The 24,074-nt window shown below is 36.2% G+C and overlaps 1 protein-coding gene across 4 annotated transcripts in view; it reads right to left on the minus strand.

Moving 5' to 3' along the window:
* Positions 1–621: 621 nt before the first annotated feature.
* ABCC9 (ATP binding cassette subfamily C member 9) overlaps positions 622–24,074 on the minus strand; it is a 130,535-nt gene continuing 107,082 nt past the window's right edge. For 2 of the 4 annotated variants that reach the window (XM_043563847.1, XM_043563845.1), the window contains 10 exons: positions 18,097–18,198; positions 17,396–17,516; positions 15,955–16,085; positions 15,154–15,232; positions 13,157–13,265; positions 11,159–11,262; positions 8,456–8,589; positions 6,417–6,479; positions 5,565–5,740; positions 1,188–1,300 (listed from right to left, as the gene is read on the minus strand). In XM_043563847.1, the coding sequence (XP_043419782.1) occupies positions 5,603–5,740; positions 6,417–6,479; positions 8,456–8,589; positions 11,159–11,262; positions 13,157–13,265; positions 15,154–15,232; positions 15,955–16,085; positions 17,396–17,516; positions 18,097–18,198 (981 nt within the window). In that variant the 3' untranslated portion in view covers positions 1,188–1,300; positions 5,565–5,602. Of the gene's footprint in view, positions 1,301–5,564; positions 5,741–6,416; positions 6,480–8,455; positions 8,590–11,158; positions 11,263–13,156; positions 13,266–15,153; positions 15,233–15,954; positions 16,086–17,395; positions 17,517–18,096; positions 18,199–24,074 lie in introns of all 4 variants that reach the window. The other 2 variants (XM_043563844.1, XM_043563846.1) reach the window with 1 other exon arrangement.

A 24,074-nucleotide genomic window follows, 5' to 3' on the forward strand; every position in this document is an offset into this window, starting at 1 on the left:
GGTATTTTAAAATTTGTTAATTTATATTTAAGCAAAACAGCATTAATATTCCATACATTTTTGATGCACTCCTAACACACATAGTAACATTAAAATAACATTTTGATTCCTTTTTACATGTATGTTAAAATTAGAGCAAAATGGATACATGTGTGACACCACTGTGCATAAAAAGAGGTATACTCTTCCATCTTGAAATAGACACTTGTTATATATATACTTATATAGGCAAATATAAATTTGAATCTTGAATAATGTGGAATTTTAGGGCTCAAAATCATAAACACATCTAATGATGAGTTAAATCACAGAGAGCATTAGCTGGCCTGCCACTGAAGGATTGAATCTATTTATTCTTTGAACTTTAGTCTGGAAAAAACACATTATGCCTGATACCTTAAGAACTCTCTCCTTACTAGACAGGGAAAAACAGAAGCTTGAGTATACGTTTTCAAATATCCAAACTCTTTTTATGATCTTTCCAGTTAAGGCTTTGGCTTTACAAAGCTACTATAAATGTGGTGACTTCTTGGTAACAGAAAACAATTTAGATGAGGGGAAAAAAAAACTGGTCAAGGAAGCATCAGTATTACTAATATTAATGAACACAGAACATTCACATTCAGTAGATAATGAATTTGAGTGTTTTATTTTCTCACTGATTAGAAAACCTGTCCTTTTAATCCTCTTCCAATAAAAACTGGAGACACTAACAAAAAGGAAAATATATTCTTACAAATAAGAGTACAACAATACTGAATACTCATGACAACCTCTATACCTGAGAGCTATTTAACAGACTTAAAATTATGAGAAAATATAGCTGTTGACTTACCACTTAAAGTAGCTTACATGTTTTAATGCAACCTGCTATTCTTAAAGGTAAAGTGGCTTAATCATTAGAAAAACATCAGTAATGAACCTATTTAAGCAGTAGAGTCTAGGAAAGAAAAACAAAAAGGAAGTATCCATATAGGAAATACAGTAAAGTGTCATAGGTAAAGTGACATTGTTACTAAGTACAAAGTCCCACAACACAACAAATAAGCTTTATGAAAGAGTAAAAATTTAAGAAGCCACTTTATGAAGGTCAAGGTGATGATCCATTAAGTAGGTTATGACTGCATTATTTTAAATCCATGTATTGTTTCAAGACATCCCTTCACATGTCTGCACGGACAAAAGAGGCAAAAACTCCATCTTCTCTAGCCAAGAGGCTTTCTGGAGTGTCATATTCTAAAATATTTCCTCGCTTCATCACAATAACTAGGTCTGCCGTCAGAATAGTGTGAACCCGATGCTGTGAGTGAAAAAAAAAACAACATGTATTTGTTACAGATTTCTAGGTACAGGCAAAGCTACGGAATATGCATATTTCATCGATTATTCAGGGACAATTCTTTATCTCGGGGCACTAGGAGGTGCACAAAACAGCCTCTTTTTCTTATTTAACATATCATTATTTACATACTTTTAAATGCTGGCCAGTGTAACTGGGTTTGGGATGGGTTGTATTAAATTGAGTGTAGCTAATATAGTAGTTTCAGTACTGTCATGGATGTGTAAGGAGGCTAATTTTGTTTGTCAAATAATTAAATGATAAGAAGAACCATCATGGACCAGTTGGATTATCATTTAGTCTAGACTAAAACGATCTCTTGTGTGGAGCCAACTAATTTGTGGGCTAACACACATCTGAAGAACCTTGGAAGGTGGTTCAATTCTGGGAACACAATATGAGGAAATCCATTCTGGCATGCAGTATTAGAATGAATTATCCGGGACTTTAGACACGCCATGCTTTAGTCTTTAGACATCACTGCCACACACTTGTTCTCTCTTTCCACCTAGTACCCTTTGGAGAGAAGCTTTGGGATTAGTAACTAATAATAATAAAAACTATCACTTACTGAGAATATGCTATACATTAAGTGCTCCACACACATACTTGTTAATCATCAAAACATTCCTCAAATGTGGGTGTTATCTCTTTCTGCTTTGTTTGCAAGACAACTGTGGCTCACAGAGATAAAGCAAAATCAGGAGATCACATAGATAATAAGTAGCAGAACCAGGATTAAAACCAGACTTATTAACTTCAAAGCATGAGATATTTCCACCCTGCTATCAAACTGTTTTGTAGGGAGTATCTGGTACCTTAGAGGATTGTTCACCTACCATTATTAGTGTTATGGTTAAGAGCGTGGACTTTGAGGTTAGACTGGACTTGTATTTTGGTTTCATCATGTTTGGTTGTGCGATCCTGATCAACAAACTAAATTTTTGTATGTCTCAAGTTCCACATCTGTAAAATGATGGTAATAATATAGTACCTGCCTCACAGAATGGTGGTGAGGATCAAATGAGATTATCCATGTAAAAAAAAAAAATCACCACCTTGTCTGACACATACAAGCAAATACTAAATGTCAGACACTATTATTTTTTTTTATTTTTAAAATTTACAAGGGAGAAGTCTGTGCTGTGGGCTTTTCACTTCTCTTGGTAAGATAAGTGCTGAGAAATAGAAATATAATGTGAACCACAAATGTGAGACACATGTAATTTTAAATTTCTTAAAAGCCACATTTTAAACCATAAGTACACAGGTGAGATCTATTTGAAGTTACATTAAATCCAGTTGATTTTTTTTTTAAATTTTTTTTTCAATGTTTATTTATTTTTGGGACAGAGAGAGACAGAGCATGAACGGGGGGGGGGGGCAGAGAGAGAGGGAGACACAGAATCGACCAGTTGATTTTTTTTAAGTAAGCTCTACACCCAGTGTGGGGCTTGAACTCATAACCTTGACATCAAGAGTTGCATGCTCTACAGATTGAGCCAGCAAGGCATCCCATGAAATCCATTCTAATGATATATTTTAGCCAATATATTTAAAACATTTCAATGTATAATCAATTTAAAAATTATTAATGATATCTTTTACATTTTTCTATAAGTATTAAGTTCTTGAAATCCTGTGTGTTTCACACTTACAGTATCTCTTAATTTGGACCACTCACATTTTGAATGTTCAATAGCCACGTATGGTTGAGGGCTACCATACTGGATGTGGACTATGCAGGTCAAAACATCAGAATGCTGATGGGAGTGACGGACCCAGAAAAACCATCTGTTTATCTGATACACAATTTTCCAAAATTCCTTCTCCTTACAACCCAGCATCCAACCTAAAACCATCCCCGGGACAAAGGCCTATCTTCTTCCCTGGGCCATGTAGATGGGGTAGTTTCAATGCTTATGCTCTCAGAAAAGCAAAGAGACATAGGTGGACAGCTAAAGGTGAAAAGAAAGACATATACGGAGTATAATAAAGATGCCAGCTTAGAACATATACCAGTATTTCACATATCCATAACAAACCTATCATTTACTGACTAGTAATGAATGATATAGGGGCACCTGGGTGGTTTAGTCTGTTAGCGTCTGACTTCAGCTCAGGTCATGATCTCGCAGTTTGTGCGTTTGAGCCACGTGTCTGGCTCTGTGCTGACAGCTCAGAGCCTGGAGCCTGCTTCAGATTCTGTGTCACCTCTGCTCTCTGCCCCTCCCCCGCTCATGTTCTGTTTCTCTCTGTCTCTCAATAATAAATAAATGTTGAATGATATATATTTAGGAATTACCAAAATTTGTAGGATACTGCTTATTTATTTTTGAGAGAAGATCAGAATCACTTGTATACCCATGCATTTAGAAAAAAAAAAAACAACTTAAGGTTAATGAATTGTTTAATATCTGCTGTGTATTTTCCCTCCAAAAAAGATTATTCTTCAATCATCATATCATAGATGCTAAAAAAGGAATTTGGCCTTTAAATCCATAAATAGAATATTATAAACATTGCCCTGTTTTACTAAAATAACATTTACTTAAAAAATAAAAATAAAAACATGGAAAAATCTTGGCCAATGAAATATGTATGTGGTGTCTATTCAATTAATCAAAAATATTTTTTGCTTGAGAAACTGTGGTGTCAATTATAATAGCATTGATACAATTTTTGAAATGCTCTAGAGAAATTAATTAAGAGTGAAGAATAAATCACTTTCATAAATAAATGCCATGCACTATTTTCGTGCATGAAGGCTTACTTTCAGAACCCAAAGACATTTGTCATTTGAAGTTCTTTCACTATTTTCAGTTGCAGTCAACAAAATTAACAGAACAGCTTTTAGCAGGGAAGAAAGAATAGTAACTGTTAACATAGCTAAGAATCATTCTACAAGGGTTCTGTCACAAGTTGGTGGTTTTCTCTTTCTGTTAAGAGCCTGTTAAGAGAAGTTGGTCCCACAGTAATTCATCCTACCCATGGCTTTCTGTGTTCCAATGGGGAGGTATCCTAGTGACTACATTAGTGGTCTTGAAATGAAGAATGGGTGAAAGATACAGAAGTCTATGAAAAGTATTCAGTGAATGTAGGCAGATAAGAAAGAGAACATAATTTTTTGGTTAAAAATAGAAATTTTGCTATGGGGTGCCTGGATGGCTAGTAGGTTGAGTGTCCGACTTTGACTCAGATCATGATATCGTACTTTGTGAGTTCCAGCCCCATGTTGGGCTCTGTGCTGACAGCTCAGAGCCTGGAGCCTGCTTCGGATTCTGTCTCCCTCTCCCTCTGCCCCACCCCCACTCACACTCTCTCTCTCTCTCTCTCTCTCTCTCTCAAAAATAAATAAAGATTAAAAACAAATTTAAAGACATACAAATTATGCTCAAGTAATCTAGGTGTGAACTAAATGGGGCTACTCAGCAATACCATGCTTCATGCAGAAGACAGAAAACTAGTCTTTTGAGTAGGCAAGGGTCTGCTTCTCCCACCCCTTTACCTGCTCATTTAGGGGCAACAGGAAGTTCTTTCTCCCCCCAAATATCTCCCTACCTTCTCCAGGGAGAAAATTCTTGAAAATATTAGAGAACTGTTTTTCAAGTTAGCTAATTCTCTCACCCATTAAATCCTTCACACTCCAGTGTGAATGACTTAATCAGGTAACTCTCCTCCAGGACAGAGTTCATTGGGAAAGTGAGAAAAAAGTGGCCTTTTCTTTACCTAGGCCCAGTGTATAAAAGGTGGGCCCTGATGGGAGTCATTTCCTACCACTTTAAGAAAAGCTGCACTTCAAAAGGTTCTCTTTCCCCATGTATCAGTCACAAAAATGGAAGCATACAAGCACTTCATACATAGCTACCAGTACTCAACGGTTAAACATAAATAATTCTGTAAATTAAATAATGCAATCTTCAGGGCACATAAGGAACATGTACAGTGTTTTTAAGGACACTTACAATATATCCTCAAAGAATAGTGAAATTGGTCCATAGGACAGAGGTAAATCTGATTCTCGGGTTTTCGTAAATACTACCTCCTGCATATATACGTACTTAAAATTATGCATGTGCTTCATTAAGTATTGAACATAACTGAAGCAGCAGGTTGAGCTGATTTGCATGAGAATACCCCAAAGGCATTTCCTTCACCATATCCCCATCCCCTTTAATCCCTGCATTAGTCCTGCCTGACTGAGGGGATGCCACTAGATAACTACCAGAGAATGGGCTAGTTGGCAGAGGAGCTGATGACGGTCTACTTGTTGGTCATCACCAAAGTGGAAAAGAGGCCATTCTTGTGGGCGAGCAAGTTTGGAACATTATCACACTCCACTAAAATACCCTCAGAGAAGACTAAAACAAGACCTGCATCCAAAATAGAAGAGACACGGTGCTGGAGAGAAAAGAGAAATGGAAAGACAAGAGTCAGCAAGACGGAAAATGTCCAGGTGATTCATTTAAAAAAGTTATTGTTAAACATTAAGCCTAAATGCGAGCAAGAAACCATCCATCTGCAGACAGGAAGAAGAAAACCATGGCCTACATTAAGTAAGCTATGACAAATACAAAGATGTGAGCAATCCTTCAATTTGGTGCTCAGAGAAAGTATCTGCCTCAGCTGTATCTCATTGCTTTCTTTCTTGTTTAAACAGTTAAATGAATAGAAACATAGAAATTAAGTGTAAGTAGTAGCAGAATTGGTAGTCATTTTGAAGAATTTTGCTTCTGAAACTGCTCATCAGATGATTAGATTATCAAAAAGAGAATTACCCCATGTGAATTACCATCTGTGTCTGGTGAAAAAACACAGGCATTCCTGCTGGAATCCTTAAATTTAGGATATCACATCATTAGGGGAGGCAGGCAGAGGAGACAGTTTGGGGAAAAACAATATAAAGACTTTTAGAGCATAGCTGTGTGTATGTGTGTGTGTGTTTCACACATACAGAAGCATTGGCAGAGAAATATATCATTCAACGTACGTATACTTGAATTGCCCAAAAGTTAAGATTATTGAATCTTGGAACAAAACCCAAAGAGGAATAAATAACCCTGTCTCCAATACTTACAGCTATTGTAACAACAGTGCGGTCTGCAAAAGCCGTCATTACCACTTTCTGCAAAATGTTTTCCTGTCAAAAAATAAATAAATTAAGTCTGAATTTTCTCTGGACTTCTTTTTCTTGCCATACTTTTCCTCCCTAAGACCAAAGACCCCCAGGCTTCTGAGAATTCCCGGCTCTTGTCTTCTGAGGAAGGTATAACGGGGGCAGTGCCAGCAGCAAGCTTATGCTGGGTTCTGTATGTGTCTTCAAAAGGCCAATAAAACTCAGTGATCAACCCAGAATGACTGATAGACTTGTTACCCAGGGAACTGGAAGGGGAAAATGAAATTAAATGGGCATGGAAATGCTCACTTGAGTTATACCAAACAGTATGTATTCAAAACTAATAAAACCCTAAAATGGTGTTAATCTTGGGGTTAGAAAAGGGAAAAAGTAAAAATACATGCCCCAATTCAGATTTTGACCCATAAAAGAAGAACCATCTAGGCAAAAACCATTTTTATCCTTACCACAAACAGTTACCATTATACCCTGAAAGATGTTTTGGGTAATGATTCTCTCTCTCCTAGGGGAAAACTTGATTCCTAAGTCTTCTTAAGTTTATTTATTTATTTTGAGAGAAGGAGAGAGCGAGCAATCAGGAAAGGGCAGAGAAAGAATCCCAAGCAGGCTCCATGCTGTCAGTGCAGAGCCTCATGAGGCTCGATCCCACAAATCATGAGATCATGACCTGAGCCCAAATCAAGAGTCAGACACTTAACTGACTGAGCCACCCAGGCAACCTGATTCCTAAGACTCCTAAGTCTTAATATGAAGACTTCCTTCCAGTTAAGGTGGCCTATTGCCCATTAATTCATTCTCTCTTTCTCTCTCATCTCTTTTAAGGCTATATTATACTTATGATAATCCCCAATATTATAAATAATTAGTAATTAATACTAATTTTGATGTAGTTATGTTTATTTAGTGAATTGGCTTAATTAGAAACTATTTTATATGCTTCAAATTATGTTAACTTTGAGAAGGAGATACAACTTTCTGTAATTGGTTAGAATTACTAGAAAGAAATGATGTCAAATTAGCATCTCCATGTATAATTGACTCTTAATAATCTTGAAACTGTTTCATATGTCTGGATATTTTTTACCCAACCTAAAGTGTGCAGCAAGAGAATACCATACGTTTGTGGATGTTTTTTATTTTTGTCCTTTCTGATGCCAAACGTCTAATATCAAGTTAACTTGTAAAAGAACAACATTAATTGCTAGCTCATACAGTTTGTGGTTTAATGTGACATTTTCTCCACTCCATCACATTCTTCTAGACAGATCCTTCTTGGGTGTATTTAACAGTTTTAAATAATTTATTTCAAAAGCTAAAGTTTCTGGCTTGTTCCTGTGATCACACTGAGAAGACCACTGTCAGTTCTAGTGAATCCTTCTTCTTCAAATTGCTTTAGAAAATAATGATTGATTTTGTTTATCAATTTCTATTAAATAGAAATTTGCATACTTCATTTTACAACTTCCATGGCATAAGACTTGAACACTTGAGTACAGTACTGTCGTCAACTGAGCATTGGAATTTTACTGCTTTAAGAATTTATCAAAAACTGGGGTGTCTGGGTGGCTCAGGTGGTGAAGTGTCCGACTTCAGTTCAAGTCATGATCTCATGGTTTGTGAGTTTGAGCCCCACGTCGGTGTTGATAGCAGAGAGCCACTTCAGATCCTCTGTCCCCTTCTCTCTCTGCCCCTTCTCTGCTCTCTATTTCTCAAAAATAATTTTTTTAAAAAAAGAATTTATCAAAAAGTGATGGCAAGTTGATTTTATGTTTACTGGTAGTAGGAATTGCTTTAAAAGTGTCATGTCTCCTTTATCATAATTTTCAATGTGTTATCATCCATTGATTAAAGAAATGAATGAGAAGATACTCAAAACAACAGTACTGAGGATTCTGAACCCAGTTGGGGAAAAATAAGTTGTAATTTTTACATGTGTCTCTCCAACTCTTCAATTTAAAAAGCATAGATAATGTACTCACTGTGGCCATGTCAATGGAAGCTGTTGCTTCATCCATGATGAGAATGCTGCTTTTGCGGACAAAGGCCCTGGCAAGGCAAAACAGCTGTCTCTGTCCAACGCTAAAGTTCTCCCCACCTTCAGTGACAACTGCATCTACATCAGAGAGAGAAGCAAGGATTTCACTAAAGAAATGCTACTAACATTTTCCATGAGCAAAGTAGGGGAAAATAGTTATGTCCTACAAGAGCACGCTGGACCTCACTGTACTGCTGCGAAGATTTCATAGTGGGAGGGCAAAGAGGAATTTTACTTTGGGAATGAAGATGATCCTGGGCCATCCTATCTTTGACAACAGATTGTAAATTACCTCCTTATACTAGGATATAAAATACATTCGGCATCTTGAAGACTGGAAGATCTTAGAGGTCATTTAATTATTGAACATAATTATCAAGGGGGATTATTTATTATAATTATTTGAGGCCCAGAGAAATGAAGTGGCTTGCCCGTAATCACATAGCTAATTTGTAGTAGAGTTTGATGAGAAACAGAACATTCTTGACTCTATTATCCATTCTTTTTTCATTATACCATCCCACTGGACTGTAAGGTCCATGTGGTTAAGGACTGGGTTTGTTTTTGTCCATCAGTGTGTCCATCTGACATAGTGGCTGAATAAAACATTGTATGGATAGATGAATGTTACATCCTCATTATCATTTTTGTTTGCTTTCATCCATATGTCATAAACTGTCCTACTATGAAGTTAAGATAAATTCTGTTTCCAAAACATCTCTTTTATTAGGTTTCAAACACTTCTTCTTAGGGTCCTGGAGGTAAATTTCTATTGATCATATTTTCATTGCATCAAATTTTTATAATTTTTCACGCTTGGGAGCTATGCCTTTATTCTCCAAATTTTAATTTACATAATAAATAAGGAGGGTGATGGAGGTGATGAATATTCTTCATCAGAGTTGGCCTGAACCAGATCTTTATCAAGCAGTTGATATAATCTTTATGGGGACAATGAGCATAAACAACACTCAATTACATTGTGTAAATACAATCCCCTGTTGCTTACACTGTACCATAACCCTTGAACATCATGCCCATGATTCAAAACAGGTGCATGCATCTTTCATGTGAGTGAAGAGGACTATAAAGTTTTCATTGCCTGTATTCCAACTACTAACGGTGTGAGTGTCTGTACCACGAGAAGGGTATATACGCATTATCAATTTCTCAAGTAGACTTATTGGGCTTACCATGAGAGACGTCAAAAATTATGATAGGAAAGTTCTTCCAGACCTCTGGAATTGCTCCCACGGTCTAACACTGGCAAGGTCAATAAAACTACCCTTAAAGACATGCTATCTCAATTTCTCTTTGTGGGATGCCTTCGCCTTGGAACCTAATTAAAATCATATTGTTTTTGAGTAGGTCCTCCTAACCAAATAAACTAATAATAAACATGGTTTTATTTTGGAGGCTGATTTTCTTTCTAGATGCCAACACAACACAACCAATATGGGAACTACATGTTATTTATTAAAATTAAAATTTATTAAAACAATTTTTATTAAAATTAAAATAAAATAAAATTTATTTATTATTCATTAAAATAGTTAAAATAATTTATTAAAATCTAATTTAATAAATGTTTGATTTATTAATATTTAATAATTAAATTAAATTAATATTTAATTTATTACTATTTAATTTAATCAACCAGCTCTGATCTTTCTGATTACTTTCTTAAATGAGTTCAGATTTTTTTTAAATGTTTATTTATTCTTGAGACAGAGACAGAGCATGAACAGGGGAGGGACAGAGACAGAGGGAGAAACAGAATTTGAAATAGGCTCCAGGCTCTGAGCTGTCAGCACAGAGCCTGACGCGGCCCTCGAACCCACGAACGGTGAGATCGTGACCTGAGCTGAAGTCGGATGCTTAACCGACTGAGCCACCCAGGCACCCCATAAATGAGTTCAGATTTTAAGTCCAAAACAATAAATATTCATTTTTATGAGTTGAACACTGCATTGTACACTTTGTTGTTTTGGTTTGTTAATCACTTTCTTTCATTATTCAAGTTGTTTTATTCTGTCATCATTTGCCAGAAGTTGTCTACCTTACTCTTGAGCTAAATTTATATCAGTGATTGTTTGAGTATGTGTTTTATCCCTTACACAGGTGGCTAAAACTGATACTGCAGCAAGGTCATAGAAAATGATGTCTTCACAAAATTACGTTACATAAATATAAGAAACAGTCCCTCCTGGGAACAAAGACAATGGTTGCCAATGTGGAGAAACTGCCTGCTCCTAAATGGTACCTCCTACTTTGAACTTAGTAGCCTCTTCAATCCTTTTACTCATTTACTGAGGGTTAGAGGTCATGTAGATCATGTGAGTAGAATGATCACAAGGAAATATTCTGATTAAAATGACCTGTACCACTAAAGGTGAAAAGACTGAAGAGTTAAGTGTATTAAGAGGAATATTTTAGAGTGTTCACATAGAACGGAATTTGTTATAAGGTTCATCCTTTTGCATCCCATGCAAATCATTAGATTTTAAGTGTCCTAATGACCTTTTGGAAATTATTTTAAAAATAAGGGGATTTAATATGAATTATGTAATTCTAGCATAAAATATAGATAGAGATATATAGAATTAATTGCATATGTTAAAATAAATGTATTCTTTAGAAAATATACCTAGACCTCCTGGCAGGGATTTGACCATATTCTTCAGCTGAGCAATTTCTAGAGCTTCCCAGAGTCTGTCATCTGTGCATTTACACTCTGGATCTAAATTAAATCTGTAGGGGAAGAAATAAGTTATTTAGTCAATAAATAAAAATAAAGGAATTTTTACATATGCTTGCTTATTGCTATTCTTTCCTGAAAATGTAAATCCTGGGGTACCTGGGTGGCTCAGTTGGTTAAGCATCCAACTCTTGAAATCAGCTTAGGTCATGATCTCAGGGTCGTGAGATGGAGTCCCTTGTTGGCTCTGTGCTGGGCATGGAGCCTGCTTGGATAGAGGAGCCTGCATGGAGAGAGAAGATTCTCTCTCTCTCTCTCTCTTTCATTCTACCCCCGGCCCCCTGAACTCACACACGTGTGGTTTCTCTTTTTCTAAAAAAAAAATGTTAAGTCCTGTTTGTTTTGGTTATTATTATATCCCTGGTACCTAGAACAGTGCTCAGGATAGAGCAGGCATTCAATTCATGTTTGATGAATAAATGAATGACCTCAATGTTATGAACAATGTTTTTTGATGATACAGTTAGTATATTTATATGTGAGACATGACATGGTAAAATTCATTATGTGGATTTATCCAGTTTCATATTATGTTTAATGTAACTTGAATAATGTCTAGTAAGGTGTTTCCACAGAACTGATGATTATATGGGAACATATAATGATATCTTAGATGAGCTGTGCTGCACCAACCACAATAGTAGTATTCATCATAAATATATTCAGAGATAGAAATCCACTATGGTATCACTAAATAACTTGATACATCCACAACTTTTATTTATTTTCTTAAAATTCTTTTTTTTGAGAGAGTGTGAGTGGGGGAGGGGCAGAGAGAGAGGGAGACACAGAATCTGAAGCACAAAGTTGGACTCTTAACCCACTGAGCCACCAAGGTACCCCTACACAACTTTTAATTAAAATGATTTTACAGCTGAATATTGAGCAATCTTACATACATTTTCTCTTCAAGACAAAAAGAAGTGGCAAATACTTCTTTGTAATTAAGGTAGAGGAGGGGAGCCAGAGAGAACAAAGGATGTATGGAATGAGAGACATGACCCGGCAGATAATGCCATGGTGGGCTTTGGAGTCAGACGAACATTATTTGGAATTGGAGTTCTACCACTTACTAAGTGTATAAACATGGACAAATTAGAGCTTCTCTGAGGTTTAAAATTTTCGTATGTAAAATAAGGATAATAATATGTATACTAGAGCAATGCTTTGAAGATTTAATGAGACAATATATTCAAAGCACTTAGCAGATAGTAGATACCTAGATACTGCCATTCTTTCTTTCTTTCATTTTCTTTTTTTTACTGTGGGAAACCATAAACCAGGTATCGAGAAGATTGTAGCGGCTTCTTAAAAGCAATTTTGGCTGAAAGAGTAATTGTGAGGGATAGGGGAGCCAAGGGATTCACTGAACTTAATATCTGCTGAGCCCAGGCCAGACGCATAAGCAATAGGCAGGATATCTGTAAAGGTAGAACACCTTAGAAATGCCTGTCAACAATCGCTGCTCCAAGTACAGAAGAAAAAGTAGCTTTTGTGGAGTCAAACTTAAAGAGCAGAGCTCCTAGAAATATATAAGGGACTGGCTTCTATAGGTTAATTCAGCAACTCTAGGGTTTCCCAATCCAAACTGTTGGTCAGAATATTTGATCTTATCATCCTTATTTTGTTTGTTTTATTGCTTTTTTTATTTTTAATTAAAAACAAAATTGTATTTTAAGTAGGGCCACACCCAATGTGGGGCTTGAATTCACAGCCCTGAGATCAAGTGGCTTGCTCTATCCACTGAGCCAGCCAGGTACCTCTCTGATCTTATCATCCTGATAACATCATTCACACCTACCTGAAAAACAGTTCTGAGTAAAACCCTCCCATGAGCCAAAAGGTAAATCCTGAGGCATACAGGTTTCTGTTGAATACATCACCTACCTAATAGAACCACTGAATAGTATTGGATCCTGCAAAATGATTGAAAGTCTAGAACGTAGTGTGTGCAGTGGTAGTTTTGAAATGTCTATCCCATCAATGACAATCTTTCCTGTTAAAGAGAAACAAAAATTATAAGCACGTAGGAAAATCAAAAGAAAAACAATATTGTTTACAAATTGAAAGTACTTGCCGGGTTCAGGGTTGAAACTCAGAAGATAAAGCTTTCCATTTAAGTATTAAAAACATCATTATGCATCTCTAAGAAAAATATACATTTTGGTGATATTTTATCTTATGTATTTTCCCTTAAAGAGATTCTCAGTTTCTATTCAATTTCTGTGGTTCATACAAACCAAAAGTACTTTTTCTCCTTAATGGGTCTTCTTTCTTCCGATATTCCTTTACCCTCCTTCCCTGTTTATTTTCCTTCACAAGATATTCTATATACATTTACCTATCTGTTTTAATTGTCTTTTCCTCCTAACCACAATAATAACTCCTTGAAGACAGTGATTTTTATCTAAATTATTTACTCTTGTATTGATTGAACAGAACATTGCTTTGCAAATAAGAAAGGAAATTCTATGACATACAAATCAAATTTTAATGAATTTCTCCATACTGTGTTTAGACTTATCAGAGACTTGTGCAATCTTGATGTTTTTTCCTCAGATTGATAAGCTATTTTATCATATCACTTTGTGTAAAGACAGTATTGCCCTATGAAATGAGTGGCCAGGTGAAAAATGGCAGGTGGGAGTCCCTTTTCCAGCTAGATTTAGATTCAAGAAGAAGCAAAGTGATCAACTTAAACTTTCTTTCGGGAGTACCACATTATCTATTAAAATCTTAATAGCTTAATACTAAATAAGAGAATCAGTCATTGATAGTTCACATGGAGCCTAAAATCATGTTTCTGGATTCGTGAGGAAGGAAAAGGCTAATCTAATATGTACAGTTACAGCCACAGGTTTTTTGTTTTTGTTTTTTGAGTGAAAAGTGTCAGTCAATTGTCTTTGGATTATGTCATTGACTTACAATGCAAAGCCACTGAAAGTCCTCAAAGTACCTGTGTATTATTACTTGCCATGGAAGGGCAGGCTGCTAACCCAGTGGCTGATGCCTACTCTGCTTCTGAGTCTAAACCCTGAAGAGACTTCAATTCCTGTTCATCTGTGCTGTTCATAAACTGACCTCTTTATCTCACAAAGCTGTTGTGTAGATTACATTAAGTAATATAAACTGTCAAGTATAATAAAAATGTGAAGTACTACAATTGTCAGCATAATCATTTCAGATAATAATAGGAAGCACTTCCTTGAGCTCATGATCAAGCACATTGCTGGATCCCCTTTTATTCAAGATTGCTTATGTGCTGGGCTATTTATAGGCCACTTGATAGACTAAATAATGTGACATATTTTTTCTAAAGCAAAGATTAAATTATTTCCACGTATCATATTATTAGTAATTTTGTGGATGCATAAATATTTTTGTATGTTTTCAACATGTGCTTGGCAGTTTGCAGCTTTGCTGCCTCACAAAATGTTCAACATCATTAAACCATGTTACTAAGATGATGGTAAGAGTCATGCAGCAAAATTAATAATGTAGATTACTTATCTCCTTGCATTTTTTTCCTTTGATGGGAATGGATATATTTTTAGTTTCCCCTATTCCTTTCTCTTAAAATGCCACCTGAATCTACTGCTGTTCAAAATGGATGGCACTGTTTTCGTTTTACCAGTTTATTAGAATTCTTCAACAACAGTCTCTAGAGTTGAGTTCAAGGCTAATAATTTTATTAGCAATTCTATGTTCATTCTTTACTTCTAGAGTGTTTATCTGGGACACCTACCTCAAGCCATGGGTTGCAGGACACAAAGTCCTTATAAATATTCGTTTGTTATTTCTGCAGGATTAGGTAAGTTGATGTTGCATTTTTTTAAGGAAAATCACCACATAGTCATGAAAAAAAAACTGAGTTAGTAACTTACCATCAAATATATCAACCATTCTGAAGAAAGCCAGAGATAATGACGATTTCCCACTGCCAGTTCGGCCACATATGCCCACCTAAAAAAGCAAATGTCACCCAAAGAGAAGAGGACACAGAAAATGGGCAAAAGTAGTTTTAATTTAGACAAGATACCATGGTGAAACTGCATTTCTATTTAAATAGTTATAATAAATCATTATTCTTTTCTTAGGGGTCCTTTATGTATTATCATTAAGATGAAAACATAGAATCCTCACCAATCTTCAATGACTTCATTCTAGCTCTTTTGATGTGTATATGGTTGTGTTGTTTTTCCTTTATGGCTTAATTTTTGTGTTTAGTGTATTGTTGGTCTAATAAGTAAGTATTCAACTTTATCTTAGAAGTGATGATATTATAACAAACAAGACTGATTCAATTTTTTTCTGCACATTTTCTCTTTTTAAAGTAACTAAAACAAACCATTTTGGGACTAGAGCTAGTACAAATGCAAAATTTCTCAAGGGGATGTCCAATATGGCTTTGAGCCAGAAGCCAAAAATTTGGAAAAACACATGTATTGTTGATTTCCCTGATCTTCGTGGGAGACTAATGAATGGCAATATAACTTAGAGAACATGTATTTTATCCTGATCCTATCTCCCCTCTCTTTTATGTAGATAATTTGATCTGTAAAGTACCAGGAGTGTTACATGAGCCCAGTGAGAATGTACTTGGCTGGATGTCTGAAGAGCTTAGGTAGTGATAAAATGGCTCCATCAAAGGTTTTGTATGAAACAAATGGCAATGAATTCCATACCTTTTGCCCAGGTTTGATGTAAGCCTTGACGTGTTTAAGAACAGGTTTCAGATTATTTTCGTATCTGACACACAGATCATGAATCTTGATCTCCCCTTCCTGTGGCCAATGTTCTGGAACTTGAGAAGGGTCTGGAGGGTGAGGGTGGAGTAGGGGAAGTCAGAGAGAGAGGAAGAGAGAGTGGAATGGAGGGAGGGAGAAAGGGACAGAGAGAGAGAGAGAAAAGGAAGGAGAGAGTGACAGAAAGAAACATACGCATACTGATATACATTTATACATACAAACATATACTTTTTTGGTAAATTTAAAGTAATACTGAACCAAATGCTATGCCTTTTTAAAATTAAAATTACATTCAGAGTAAAGGCCTATTGATTAAGAACTTTCAAAATAGTTATTTTGTGTTTGTTTTGGAGCTTGAACTATCTCATGTCTTTCTGCATTCCATAACTTGATTCTCTTTAAGATAGTTATTCATTCCTTTGTTCAGTCAGTCAGTCATGAAACATCTGAGTACTTAAAATGTGAGAGGTATTGTGCAATGTGTTGGAAATATGGAGATGAAAGACACACCTCATGGTGCTCACTGTGTCCTGGGGGAAGCATACAAGTAAGTTGGTGTCTGCAATACTGCAAGGAGAGTCAGTGATGGAGGCCAACCCAAGGTGCTCTGGGAGCACATGTGGTGGTAACCTGAGAGTTCCGGGAGGGTTTCCAGAGGAGATGGTGGCTGAGATGAGTCTTACAAGGATAAGGGGTGGTGAAATTTGTTTCAAATATATATAAAGAGAAAAAAAGATAAAAAGAAAACCATAGAAAGAAACCATAGTATGTTGGTACGGCCAGAGTAAAAGGTGTGTAGATAGATGATGAGAGATTGGACTAGGGTAGATGGGTAAGGATCGACTAATGAGGAGTCTAGTGATCTTAGCTTAACTTATCTGGGTTCTGTCCTTGAAGATCTGGATAGCTATTGAAGTATTTAGGCAGAAGAATGCATTTTAAGCATGAAATTAAGAAAGATCATTCCGTCTTCAGTATTGAATTTCCTGCCAATTTTATTCTAGCAAAGCTGAGAATCTCAGTGAGTAGTTTTAAGATCCAAGTTTCTTGACATCTAAGTTAAATTGATCTTGAGAAAGAAAACACAATAGTTCATAGTTTAGGCTGGTAACTAATGTAATAAAGTCCAAATACTTTTTATAATTCTCTTTAAATATTACTAAATAATATCTATTTGGATTCTGGTTGTATCCAAAACTTTTCAGGCCTAAGTAGTCATATTATTTCAGGTATACCTTATAAAGCAAAGTCAAGATGAGAAGGGATTCTCTGGATATTAAAGTGGAAAACAAAAGCAAAAAAGACAGTGTCTGACACACAACTATCATTTATATAAAATAAACACTTAAGTGAAACAAAATAATATTCGGAACAATACCCATGGTGCCTTCATAGTTCTCAGACTCCATAGTTAAGAAACTGTTCACTTTCTTCACTGCCCCCATTTGGACCTCCAGGTCAGCCAAGTTCCTCACAACCCAATTCAAATAATTGGTTATCTGTGTCAGGTGACAAAAAAGTTAACACGTTTAAAATAAAGTAGCAATCTTTGTAATCACTGGATATTTTAGGATAGGATGACTTAGACAGTTAGTGTAAATCATGTGCTATGACTTATAAGTGCTGCAAGATATCAGAGACCAGGGAGGGTATCATGGGATAAAGCAGGCAAAGAAAGTGTCCACTCTTCTTCAAGTGTCCTCAAATGTCAGTGTTGTGTAAACTGTCCCCTGCTTCCCTGCACAAGTTGTATTACCTGTTTGTACTTCTCTCATTTATATTCATATTCATTTTAGTTTCTCAGAATGGGTTGTCAATGACTTAGGACAGGGATTTCACACCTCGGGAGTGCTCTCACCATAAAGTTTGAGCAGTTTCTAAAAACTGACTCACAGTATAAGAACTGAATCCACACTGTCCTAAAATGCTGAGCTTGTGCCCCATCCTACCATTATTTGCAAGATGTCATTTCATTATGAATTTCAAACTGCTCCTCTAAGTCCATGAATAAGAACTGACGATGACTATAGAAAGCACCTCCAACACCACATGAAAAGAGACATTTTCATCCATACTTACCGTAAGTGCATACAGAAGACCCAAGCCCACCAATCCAGAATTGGAAGACCCGCTGATGGATGCAATGGAAGCAGTGAGGACAATGCAAGCTCCCAAATAATCCTAAAAAGGAGCAAGTAAAAAAAAAAATGCTAAAAGATTTTCGTCGAGTTCTCATACAAAAGGTACCAATCAATTTAGAGAGGTGGGTACTAAGACAGTACACATAAATTTCAGGGGAAGGTTACCTAAGATGCGGATGAATGAAAACTCACAATATTAGGGCTGGAGTGGGAGTAATTCAGCACTCTCATTGCATCTGTGCAGAAATGGATTCATACAAGTTAAATAACTTGCCAGAAATTAAGCTGCAGTTGGTGGCACCACCAGGATCAGACGTAGGGTTTCTTTTTCTCCTCCCCCACCCTTGCTATAGCATTGTGTTGCCGGACAAGTAATTATTTCGAAACTCGATTTACTACCTTCAATTTCATGTGTGCTTATGTCAGAGTTGTGATCTAGCTCCCTTGTGCTATATAGTAAGGGCTTGGCAGAAATTTGCATCTGGTTAACTTTAGATTCTTGTCTAAACTGTTTGTCAAATATCTAGGCTTAGAGTTTGGGACATTAAGTCTCCAGATTCCATGTAAATAAGGATAAGGGTTTATATTTGTTCTTAAATGGGAAGTGTGGGCCTGTCTTAGAGCATCTGGATGAGCTATGACTCAATGGTAAAGTCTTTTGTGAAATTTTTAAAAGTTCACTGAGGCCAGTCTTTATCTCAAATAAGAAACAGGGCACAACCATCCATTTTCAAACACCTTGTTCCTTCCCATTTCCCAGCAGTCTTAGTCATTGTTATGTCTTATCATTTGTAAAAGAAATCTTTCAAACTTTTCATGCTGATGAGTCACATGTTCCAGAAGCAGGTAGCATTTCAGGCATGAGCACTTCTACAGTTATTTTAAGTCTCATCTCACTTGTGACCTTTCAAGTCTAGATATGTCTCTGATCCCTCAAAAAAAAAAAACCCAAATTACTAGATGCTAAGACATTAATGACAGTAAAAAAAAAAAGACTTTAATGACAGTAATGGACTGCTTAACATACTGGAGTAACAAGTGAAGTTACTCAAATCATCTCCCATGTGAGCTTTCCAAACTCTTTTTAAAACAGCTCCAAAGACCTAGTTCTTGAGGAGCAATCAGTAATCCCAGCCTTGAAATCAGAGATCTGGGCTCAGACCCTGACTTTGCCAATTACCAGACAAATAATTTAAACCCCTTTGAAACTCAGTTTCTTTGGAAAATAGAAATGATACCTAATTCAAAGACTTTGAAAGGACTAAAAAAGATTAAATGCCCATTAGATTTCACCACCTCCATGTATCAGGATGTCTTTTTTCCTCTGGATGATTTTCAAACGTTTGAACCAAGCTTAAAAGTTTATGTGCATCATAAAACATCAAAGGTTAAAAGAGGCACTAAAATTTAATTCCATAATGATTCCCATGATCTTTATAAAGAATAAAGAAAGAAATCATGCAGAGTTACTCTCTTGAGGCAGTAAATTCCAAAGAGGTAGTAAATGCTCCTTGGATTGCTTCTTCCAATGGGACCATGTGTTAACAACTTGTCACATCCCAATTAGACAGTTCTTCTTCATTTTCCCTTTATTTGAAGCAACAACTACATGGATGCATAATCTAACCAGTCTGGGCCACTCTTACATCTTACAAATGCCAACATGCTCCCAAAATACTTCTAAAATATTTACAGCAATATGAATTTTTTCCTTCCAGCCCTCTGTCTAAAGTTAGTACTTTTGAAGTTATGCTGTAAATTTGTAATTTCTATATTATCTTTTTAAAAAGGACTTATAAAAAGTTTCTGTGATAAGTACCAGAAAGCAAGTTAGTATCAGGGGATACTTTGAGCAAGGTCCTCCTTCTCAGTTTGATATAAATAAATACACCATTCAGCTTCTGAGAAATTTCTGTGGGTAATGTACACATTAAGGCTTTGAAACAAGGCACATTTTTATTAATTTCTATTCTCTACTTTCTCCCAGCTGGCCTTATTGGGAAGAAGAGCCTCATTAATTCATCTGTCTATTGATTTATTCATACATTCATTCATTTATTTTCAAGTCTTTACTTAAATTCCATTTAGTTAACATATAGTATAATATTAGTTTCGGGAATAGAATTTAGTCATTCATCACTTACATACAACACCCAGTGCTCATTGCAAGTGTCCTCCTTAATGCCCATCACCCATTTAACCCATCCGCCCCCCCACCTTCTTTCCAGCCACCCTGTTTGTTCTTTATCGTTTACAGTCCGTTTTATGGTTTGCCTCTCTCTTTCCCCCACCCCCACCATATTCATCTGCTTCATTTCTGAAAATCCACATATGTGTGAAATCATATATGGTATGTGTCTTTCTCTGATTCACTTAATTCAGTTAGCATGATACACTCTAGCTTCATCCATGTTGTTGCAAATGGCAAGATTTCATTCTTTTTTATGGCTGAGTAATATTCCATTATATATGTCTACTACAACTTCTTTATCCATTCATCAGTTGATGGAAATTTGGGCTTTTTCCATAGTTTGGCTCTTGTTGATAATGCTGCTAAAAACATCTGGATGCATTTGTCCCTTCGAATCAGTATTTTTGTATCTTTTAGGTAAATATCTAGTAGTATAATTGCTGGATCATAGGGTGGTTCTATTTTTAACTTTTTGAGGAACCTCCATATTGTTTCCCAGGATGGTTGCACCAGTTTGTATTGCCACCAGCAGTGTAAGGGGGCTCCCTTTTCTCCACATCTTCGCCAACATCTGTTGTTTCTTGTGTTGTTAATTTTAGCCATTCTGAAGGTATGAGATGGTATCTCGTTGTGGTTTTGATTTGTATTTCCCTGATGATGAATGAAACTGAGCATCTTTTAATGTGTCTTTAGCCATCTGGATGTCTTCTTTGGAAAAGTGTCTATTCATGTCTTCTGCCCATGCCTTAACTGGATTATTTGGTTTTTAGGTGTTGAGTTCGATAAGTGCTTTATAGATTTTGGATACTAACCCTTTATCTTTCTGCTGTGCAGAAGCCTTTTATCTTAATGAGGCAAATTCATGTTTGCTTTTGTTTCCCTTGCATCCCAGACATATCTAGTAAGAAGTTGCTATGGCTGATGTCAAAGAGGTTGCTGCCTCTGTTCTCAAGGATTTTGATAGTTTCCTGTCTTATATTTAGGTGTTTCATCCATTTTGAATATATTCTTGTGTGTGATGTAAGAAAGTGGTCCAGTTTCATTCTTCTGCATGTTGCTGTCCAGTTTTTCCAATACCTTTGTGGAAGAGACTTTTTCCATTGGATATTTTTTCTTGCTTTGTCAAAGATGAGTTGACCATATAGTTGTGGGTCCATTTCTGGGTTTTCTATTCTGTTCCATTGATCTGTGTGTCTGTTTTTATACCAGTACCATACTGTCTTGATCACTACAGCTTTATCCAGAATTGTGATGCCTCCAGCTTTGCTTTTCTTTTTCAAAATTGCATACATTCTTTTAAAAATATAACAACAAAATAATCACTGAGTCTCAACAATGGAAATTAGACAGTAGCCCTAATATAAACATTATAAAGGAAATGCAAAACATTATGTACTCAATCTCTCTGTCTCCTTCTGTCCCTTTTTCTCTTTCTCTCACCCCTCTCCCCTTCCATTAAAATTACTATGGAATTGTTATATTTTATATTGGGGCTTAGATTCACTTGTTATAGAACTAAATGGTAAATGCAATTAGATGATTATTTAAATTATTTTCTATTACATTAAAATGGTAATTCTGGTAATAGATAGTTTACCCTGGCAATAAAGCCAGCAAGAGAAGTAAAAACAGATGAAGGAGGGAAAAGAAAAGGCTGATCAATAAGTTTGAGTTAATATATATTTTCTGGCTCTCTTTCATATGGCTAATGTTTTTAAAACTGCTTGTAAGGTTTCCATTATGATAATTAGACACTATTATTTTAATTATTATCACAGTAAATAAAATATGCCAAAATTTACTTATAAGAGATAATGTTTTTGGTTTTTTGGTTTTAAGAGATAATGTTTTTGACATCTCAGTGATAAGGCATAGCTTCTTAAAGTACATTTATAGCACATTTTCAGTGGATGAACCCATTTTCAAAATCTACAGTCCACTAAATTCGAATAGATATGAGGGCTTAAAAGCCAGGATGTCTGTTCCTATATCAAAGCTATATCTGGGGCGCCTGGGTGGTGCAGTCGGTTAAGCGTCCGACTTCAGCCAGGTCACGATCTCGCGGTCCGTGAGTTCGAGCCCCGCGTCAGGCTCTGGGCTGATGGCTCAGAGCCTGGAGCCTGTTTCCGATTCTGTGTCTCCCTCTCTCTCTGCCCCTCCCCTGTTCATGCTCTGTCTCTCTCTGTCCCAAAAATAAATAAAAAACGTTGAAAAAAAATTAAAAAAAAGCTATATCAAAGTTATTTTATTTATTATAAAAATATTCTTTATCTTTTTTTTTTTTTAGAAAGTACTATCCATGTTGTCTTCTGGTTAGACCAAACTAGATATTTTCAGTTCACTCCTAGATTATTTCCACTGCTCAAAGAAATTTTTTTGTAATGAATTTGGAATTTTTTGGAGGCATTTGATCAGAATTTTACCTTGATCTGCATAAGAAAGGAAGCTCTTTTGTGCACAATGTTTATCATGAGAACTCATAGCAAAAATACTAAATTCTATTAACTTCCCTTCAAGTAGGACAAGAGTATAGGTGTGTGAAATTGGTGGATAATGTAAGAGTTTATGCTAGCTCCCTACTTTTTGTTTCTTTACCATTAAACTTAAGCAATGTAATGAATTACAAAGTGATTGTACAGTTATACCTTCTTTCCTTTCTTTGCAAATATGTGAACAACAAAATGGCTTCAAGGCAATTAATTAAGAAAGGAGAAGCAGCTGGTCTGAATAACTCACACAGGAGATCAAATACTTAGCACTTAAGTGGTCACTAGGCAGCATTTATTCTACTGCTAAGTCCTTACACATACTAATCAATCAATTCACTGAATAAAAGCACCTGTGGTCAAAACGATACAATGGAATGACAAATTCAGTTTAGGAAATAGAAGCTACTGCTTATGTGAACTGCCAGTTCTCAAAGAGGTCCCCACCAGAGGACCTTTTATCTGTCTAGTGATAAATTATAACTTCCATCGAGTTTGTGAATTCAACACTTCCCTCCAGAAGAGAAGCCTTTGATTTTCAAAGCTAAAAGAGAGGCCTCTTCTTGGATTTCCAGTGATTCAATGGCATCTATCTATCTTTTCTATAGTGAAAACTATAATTCTATAAAACAGACTTGCAAATAGTTAATAGAGATTCAATCTCTTTCCTTTTGTAGCCCTCAGAAGTACTGGTCTATGGCACCACTGAGTATCTGGAGGAATATATCAGGGCCTCCAAAGTATAAGATCAGTGCACACCTGTCTGTTGTGGAGTTATGAACACACAAAAAAGCTCTGTGTTGCTTCATAAAACAGGCTCTCGTGCAAGCTCACCCTGAATACTATTTTCACTTCAGTCTGTTGATTCTAAAGACTTTCTTTTTGGCTTCCTGATGTGAATTTTCTTTTATCCTTTCACCACACAGCAAGACAAAGCCTTGGAAAGACAGCCTTTAGATAGAGTTACACAATTTTCGCAAATGGAAACACCGGTGCCAAAGAACTGGAAGTGTTTAGTGCAGAGGGCTGAAGAGAAAACGCCATGTCGAACCAGAGAACGTAAGCAACATTCAAAGGTTAGGCTGTAGTGACACTCTGCACGTGATTGTGGCCCCCTCCACTTGGCACCCACAGGAAAAATGCTCCCCTCTCTGCCAAAGCAACCTGGGTGGTCACAGTCTTGCTAGTTTTCCTCCAGCCAATTAGTTTGCTCTTTTAGACTCTTGTCCTTTTTCGATG

The sequence above is a fragment of the Prionailurus bengalensis genome, chromosome B4 (genome assembly GCF_016509475.1).
Source record: "Prionailurus bengalensis isolate Pbe53 chromosome B4, Fcat_Pben_1.1_paternal_pri, whole genome shotgun sequence".
NCBI classification, from domain to species: domain Eukaryota; kingdom Metazoa; phylum Chordata; class Mammalia; order Carnivora; family Felidae; genus Prionailurus; species Prionailurus bengalensis.